Source organism: Mus pahari, chromosome 2 (assembly GCF_900095145.1).
Source record: "Mus pahari chromosome 2, PAHARI_EIJ_v1.1, whole genome shotgun sequence".
NCBI classification, from domain to species: domain Eukaryota; kingdom Metazoa; phylum Chordata; class Mammalia; order Rodentia; family Muridae; genus Mus; species Mus pahari.
Window position 1 is genome coordinate 57,977,917 of NC_034591.1, and position 7,876 is coordinate 57,985,792.

The following is a 7,876-nucleotide window of genomic DNA, read 5'->3' on the forward strand; positions in this document are numbered from 1 at the left end:
TGTAAGGCATTTTCTCAATTAGTGATCAAGGGGGGAGGGCCCCTTGTGGGTGGTGCCATCTCTGGGCTGGTAGTCTTGGGTTCTGTAAGAGAGTGAACTGACAAGCCAGTGGAGGCAATCCAGTAAAGAACATCCCTCCATGGCTTCTGCATCAGCTCCTGCTTTCTGACCTGTTTGAGTTCCAGTCTTGCATCCTTTGGTGATCAACATAGTATGGAAATGTAAGCCAAATAAACCCTTTCCTCCCCAACTTGCTTCTTGGTCATGATGTTTGTGCAGGAATAGAAACCCTGATGAGGACAGGTGGTTTATCCTGAAAATGTTCTTTATTATTCTTTTAATATGATTTATTTGTGATCACATGTCCTATGTGTTTGGGGGCTGGAGAGGGAATACCCTTGGAAACCAGGGGAGTGTGTTAGGTTCCCTGGAACTGGAATTAGAGATGCTGGAATTATATGCTACCTCAGGTACATGGTGGAAACTGAACTTGTGTCATAGAAGAGGAGCAACCACTCTTAACCTGCTAAGCTATTTCTCCAGCCCCCTAAAATTTTTATGTATGCTTAAAAGAATAGCAGAAAAATTTAAAAATTGGCATGAAATTGTAATACTGATTGTTGCCTTAATTTTCCTTCCATATTCCTGATAAAACTTTTAAAAGGGGGCTGGAGAGGTTTCTTGGTGCTTAAGAGCACTCACTGTCTGCTCTTCCAGAGGTCCTGAGTTCAATTCCCAGCAACCACATGATGGCTCACAACCATCTGTAATGGGATCTGATCACTCTTCTGGTGTGTGTGAAGAAAGTGACAGTGTACATGAAATAAATATATGCTTCTTGAAAGGATCTCACTATGTATATGTAGTCTTGGCTAGCCTCAATCAATTTTTCACAATAGGCCCCAATCCTTTTTTATTTTATTATTATTTTATTTTTATTTTTATTTTTTTAGGTTTTTCGAGACAGGGTTTCTCTGTGTAGCCCTGGCTGTCCTGGAACTCACTTTGTAGACCAGGCTGGCCTCGAACTCAGAAATCTGCCTGCCTCTGCCTCCTGAGTGCTGGGATCAAAGGCGTGCGCCACCACGCCCGGCTTTATTTCTTTTTTGTTTGAGCATTTGTACGTGTTTATCTGTATACACATAACTGTGTATGTGTATTATGAAGGCCAAAAGAGGGCTTTGGTATTTATTGTCCGGTATGTATTAAGAAATAGGGACACTGAGAAGTCCTTTCATTAAAAGCATTGCTTATGCTTTTAATGAAGTGCTATATTGTTTATGCTTTTATTGCTGTATGGTCCCTGTCTGAGATTTGTGTTTTCTTGGCTATGGTCTGAACTACACTTGTCTATCCTCTGCCTTCCGCACTGGCATTACAGGTCTGTGCTGTAGTACTCTAGTATTCAAGGTTGTACCACATGCACTTTTAAACTACTTAGCTTTCTTTTTTCCTTTTTCCCTACTAGTGGGTCTGGATCCTAATAGCCCCTTGGATGATAAGCAAGTTCTGTACCACTGAGCTACATTAAATTTATAAATGATTGGTTGACTTCTGAGAATTGGTACTCTTATTTTCATATCTTAGTATCTAGCCAATATCATATTAGTTTATTTCCATTGCATACATCGTTTATTTAGAATAGAATTGCCATCATGTATAGCTACTGAAGAATAACTTCTCAGTACTGGCAAGATGGCTCAGCTGGTTAAAGGTACCTGCCACCAAGCCCTGATACCCTGAGTTAAATTCTGGGACCCGCATTATGGAAGGAGACTCCGAGAAGTTTGTCCTCTGACCTACGCTTATGTTCTTTGATGTGCATGTGCACACAAAAGCTTTTTAAAAGTAAAAACATTTTTTAAAAAAAAAAACCCTTTTTTAAAAAAAAAAGAAAAGAAAAGGAAGGACTTCAGTGTAAATGAGATTTGTAGCACTAACAATGAAATAAATTATTTTCTTGTAGATCTAGATCCAGAGAGCATCGCAGACACCGATCTCGCTCCATGTCACGAGAACGCAAGAGGAGGACTCGATCCAAGTCTCGTGAGAAACGCCATCGCCACAGGTCCCGGTCTAGTAGCCGAAGCCGCAGCCGTAGCCACCAGAGAAGTCGGCACAGTTCAAGAGATAGGAGCAGAGAGCGATCCAAGAGGAGGTACTGAAGTGCCCATCAGAGGAGGCGGAGCTACCTTTATGTTTTAGCCTTTTGTTTATTATGTTACTTACGCTTAGATTATTGGCTTGAAACCTGCACCTGATATATTGATATGTACTCAATTGTAGGTGTATACATTTTTTTCTGATTGTATGAGTAGTTCATGCACAGTTAATGCATGAGCCAGAGTAAGAAATTGAAGCCAGTATGTGCAGAGGTTATTGCTTTTCTTTACTTGGAATGTTGGGGAGACGGGAGGGATGCTGATAAAAACTATTTTATAGGAAAATAATTTTAGGTACTAATACTCTTTAGGGTTGTGGGGGGTGTTTATTTGTTTTCCAGTATGTATTAACAAATAGGGACTCTGAGAAGTCCTTTCATTAAAAGCATTGTTTAGCTTTGTTTGCCTGTTTTCCCCACTTTGGTGCACTTCTAAAGAGCAAACAGATTCTACTATGTTGTTTAATCTACAGTATAAATCATACATTTTCATGTTCACCTTTAGTGTAATGGGAATATTCTGAGTTTGGAGGAAGCTTCAAAACACCTTAGTATAGCAGGAAACTTCAAAAGATGCAATGAGAGCTGATATTGGATCTGATTATCTAGTGAGAGCTAACAAAGGGTTAGAATATAGTGGAGCTGTTTAATTCCCAAAATTCAGGTCACGTAATCCTATAGAGCATAAATTATACTTCAAATTACTTTTTCTCTCCTTGACAACTATTCCTAGGTAAATATAGGAGAAAAACTTGGAACCCTGGTTACTAGTCTTAAGTTTTCTGTGGCTTACTCCACATAAATTAAACCCACAGAAAGCTGACAAAATCTTTGTTAGACTGAATTACCCATTCCCTAAAATCACAAGCTTAGTTTCTTAATAGGCTTTCAATCAACTTTATTTTGTGTATTTCTGTCTATGTTCTTAGTAGCCCTTAAAATGATTTTTAACTAGGTAGGGGTGTGTGTGTGTGTGTGTGTGTGTGTGTGTGTGTCTGTCTGTCTGTCTGTCTGTCTGTCTGTCCGTCCATGTGTGTCCATGTATGTCTGTGTGTGTGTGTGTGTGTGTGTGTGTGTGTGTGTGTGTGTCTTTTGGGGGGAGGGCTTGTAGGGGAGGTCAGGAGGCCAAGCTCTTGAGTAGCTCAAATTGGCCTCATTCATCCTTTATCCTCAGCTTCCTCTTGAGTGCTGGGATTATAGGCATATGACACCCTGCCTGACTTTATGAGTTAGATACTTTCCTCTGTGCTAGGCTTGTTAAAAAAAAATAGCAAAGTAATAGTAATGTATATAAACAACCATTTTCATGTTGCTCTATGGAGTTTTCTGTGTGGGAGAATACTTGGCCACAGATCATAAAGTGATAAACTGAATATCGTAGGGTAAATAACATAAATTTAGATGAGGAACATTTTCAGAAGGATTCTTTAAAAATGGTTTTAGATAATGGATCAGGCTTGAATAACTGGTTGTAATTAAACAAGTAGGAAAATATCTGTAGGCTTCTTACATTTCAAAACTGGGTTTGTCCTTAGTGTAGTGGCCAGAAACAATTATTTTTTTGTAATGTTCTTTATGATTCTAAATCTGCACACTAAATCTGAGAATCGGGTGGCTTAGGTAATAAAGGATCTAGATGATTCTTGTGTTGACCTGCTCAGCTGACATTTTTATGATGTTTATCTTATTTGTCTTTATTGGTGATGGAGATGGAAGGGGTAGGTGGGGAGTCTTGTCCTATCATTGTCTCATCCTGAGGCTTCCTGAACTTGGGAAGTTTATTTATGTAGGAAAACTTCCCACCATATTCAGCGTGTTCAAAAGAAGATTATTTTTGTAAAACTATTAAAAATTTTGCTTTTCTCAAGAGTATTTCATATCTTTGAATTCAAATTACTTTTAAAACATCATTGTTTTTAACAAAAAAGCAAATGATTATGACTTGTTATTTCAAATATATAACATCAAATTATTGTTATATATGTGAGTTTAGTTTTTGATGGTAAAAAGAGTTCATTAAAAGTCTTAGCAGTTTGCTGTTTTCTTGCCCTTGCTGTGAAGTACTTATCTCTGCTACTACAAGTAGGTTGTCTATATGAACCTTGTCTTGGCAATAGTGCCCACAGGTCAGTGAGGACCTTCAGCAATTTTGTGCTTTTGGGGGTGTTCTGTCCTATAGTAGACTTCAAAGTCAGACTACCTGGGTTCAGAATTCTTTGCCAAAAAATTTAATTACATCCCTTTGTTTTTCCATATTTCATTAAATAGAGGTAATAGGGACATTTGGCTTATTAGGCTTTCACTAGTACCAAGTAACAAATGGTGAGTAGGAGGATATTTGTAATCTTGTACAAACATTAGTTCATGTCTTTGTTCTTTTTCAGTTATCACTGACCTCAGGGACTTGCCAGCATCTAATGTCATTATTCTTCGTGATCATTTCTATCATTAATAGAAACTTTGAAGGTGGCTTGTGTAGACTTGGAATGTGGTTATTATTATTATTTTTCCTTGTATAATGCTTATTAAGCAGGAGCTCCTGAAATGATAACTTTTGAGGAGCTGAGGCGCAGGAGGCTTTGTCATAAATTGAGGCCAGCCTGGGCTAGGGAGAGAGAACTAGATCCCGAAAACAAAAGGGGAAAAAGGCTTATATAACTTCAAGTAGAATGCTTGAAATTGGTGTTGATTTTTTAAGCTTTTTAAATCTTAATTTCTATTGCCATAGTTTTGTATTACAACAAAGTACTTGAAAACAATTTGTGTGAGAAGGAAGGACTTTATTTTTAACTCAGACTTTTGTGAAGTAAAAACGAGATTTCAGTTCATGGCCACTTTTGAATTGCTTCTGGGCCCATGCCTAACCGGAACACCATGGCATAGAGAACAAAGGACCAGGTACAAGTTAAAATAGAACCCTCTTGACCTGTTTCCTCCTGCCAGAAACCACCTCCTAATGGCTGTTTAGCTATGAACTTGCAGTGGATTAATTTAGTGGTTGTACCATCTTTATGAGCTAGCCACATTTTTCTGTAGCACCATCACCAGTTTCAAGTCTTCAACAGTACATGAGCCTTTTTGGACTGTTTTATATTCAAACTACAATGCTCTCCTTATCTATATTTTTCAAACTGGTTATAGTAGTATTTTTTATCTTGCCTTATGTTTTTCTGAAAGTATTGTGTTTTCTGGGTTAGTAGCATGCAAACATAGCATATTGAGATCCAAGTTTAAACTCCAACTTTAAAAAACAATAAGTATTATGCAGGACTTGGCAGTGCCTCTGATCATAATTCTAACCTTGATTGAGATAAATTATGTATAAACATTCTGTATCACCTGTAAAGAACTAAATAAATGTGATATTTGTTGTTAATTCATTTTAGGTGTTGAAAAGTATATATTCTATGCTAACCAATATAGTTAGATTCTACATAATGTGTTTCTGTTTTCTTTTTTTCTGGTTGCATTTCTGAGGGTGTTTTGTTTATGTATCTTTGAAGGTGGGGTGAGAATGAAGATAGTAGTATTAGGAGCAGTTAGAATTTTATTATAGTATGATCATTTTTGATACCTTACATTTTGGTTTTAATGAATTCACTTGAATAGTGAAGCAGATTTTTAAATTAGCAAATGGTTATTTAAAGCTATATTATTAAGTAGTTCTCTTACCTAGTTTGCACCATACTTCCCATAGGACAAATGTGGCTGAAGCCTGTTTATATAAAACCAGAAAGCTATGAATGGTTTTGCATTTTTGTCATTTTAAATTTGATAGAAAAGAACAACTCATACACCCTGATCTTGTGATTTACAACACTTCAAATCCTAATTTAGTACAAGAGATGACTACTGTACAAATCCATTGGTTTCCATCCAATTTGGAATCTTGGTACTTTTCACTTACAAAAGCAATTACTTATATATTGTTTTTATACTAAATGCCTTTTTATTAGTTGAAGAAACTTTATCTCTGAAATACTAAGAATACATTGTTTAGTTTAGGCTCTTTTACCCTTAACTTTATAGCTTTTTGTTCTTCCCAATTTTGTTTTGGTGCCCTTTTCAGCTGTAGTAGGACTCTATTCTATAAGAAACTCTCTTCTCAGATATATTCTTATCTATTTCTTCAGCTATCAGAAAATATTGATCCTATTCTTTCATTGGATTTTGGGTGTCCCAACATATTTTGCTCCTCAAATTAATATTTTTCAGATCCTCAAAAGAAAGATTCAGAGACCAAGACTTAGCATCACGTGACAGAGACAGGAGTTCAAGAGACAGATCACCTCGTGACCGAGATCGAAAAGATAAGAAGCGGTCCTATGAGAGTGCTAATGGCAGATCAGAAGACAGGAGGAGCTCTGAAGAGCGTGAAGCAGGGGAGATCTAACTAGCTGTGTACATATCTTCAATCCTTAAGCTTCCCATGGAGTTACATGCTATTGTTTAGTTTACAGTTGTTCAGGGTAACAGTGAACAATTCTAGACACCGATCCAGTCAGGCTAGATGTATAGTATCCAATGATTTGAACTGAACCTGTTTTCCTTCATAAAGCCTAAAACTACATCCATAGTTTTTTGTGAACCTGAACATAACAGTTTATATGATGAGATACTGTTCTCTATTCTTTCAAGTTAGAAGTGATAGTGAATGAATTGTGTTAATGTCTTGCAGTTTTTGAACATTTGTAAAATATTGTCTCCCTTTCTATTCCAAACAAGCAGCAGCTTTAGGATTTTTTTTTTTTTTCATTATAATTCTTCTTTCTTTGACTTTTATACCTCCTAATACCTGTCCCTCCAACTATAAGAGGAAAGGGTGAAGGGAAGTAATATAACTTCTTTTCTAAGGTTCTGTTCACATTGGTTATTAGTTGATTACAGTTGAGCATTTCTACTGGATTGTGTGTGGAGAAATTTAAATATGGGGCTGTTTTGTTTGGGGCCTATTAGAGTTGGAAGTTGAACAGCTATTGCATTACATACTTTTGCTTTTATATTGAAATTTTGAAATCAGACTTGTCTTGATTTTTGTTTTTTTTTTTGTTAAACTGCTATGTTCAGTATATTGAGGGGGTGGGGGGCCGGGATTATTTCATAATAGCACTTGTGTGTGTATGTATGTATGTGTGTGTGTGTGTGTGTGTGTGTAGTTTAAAAACTATACTCTAATTGTAAAAAAAATAAAATGAAAAGAATCATCCCCACCACTGTAACTTGTTTATAGTAAGCTGTCACTAGAACTATTTGCTGTGGGTATTTTCTATTTTGTAACATCTTAACAGTGCCTTTCTGTACAAGGCACCAAAGGAAGTAAATATTTAACTGTGGATTCCAGATGAATTGTTGCTCCACCCAAATCTCTTGCTGCCTATACTATACTACTTCAGAGCTGTATTGAACAGCTTCTGTAAGGAAAGATTGGACCTGTAGAAGCAACTAAGAGTTGCTTGGTTTGTATTTCTTAATTGACAAGCCTGAATAAAAACAATATGTAACCAACATATTGAAACAGCAGTTTCTGCATTAAAGATCTAATTACCTACTAATGACTACCTAGTAAACAAAAATCTTTTGTTCTTCTAGAATATCGGGGAAATAATATATTAATTAGTAAAGTTAGCATATATTAAGATCACTTTTTGAAGGGTGAGATCTCATGTAGTGCAAGCTGACCTAGAATTCACTGTGTAGCAGGGTATGACTTTGAGC

At 36.6% G+C, this 7,876-nt stretch overlaps 1 protein-coding gene across 1 annotated transcript in view; it reads left to right on the forward strand.

Annotated features, from left to right (window-relative positions):
* Window positions 1-7,670, forward strand: part of LOC110316771 (putative RNA-binding protein Luc7-like 2) — a 59,898-nt gene extending 52,228 nt beyond the window's left edge. Inside the window, exons 8-9 of the mRNA XM_029535267.1 lie at window positions 1,967-2,158; window positions 6,377-7,670. Of these exons, the coding sequence (XP_029391127.1) occupies window positions 1,967-2,158; window positions 6,377-6,554 (370 nt within the window). The 3' untranslated portion in view covers window positions 6,555-7,670. The remainder of the gene's footprint in view (window positions 1-1,966; window positions 2,159-6,376) is intronic.
* The last annotated feature ends 206 nt before the right edge of the window (window positions 7,671-7,876 follow it).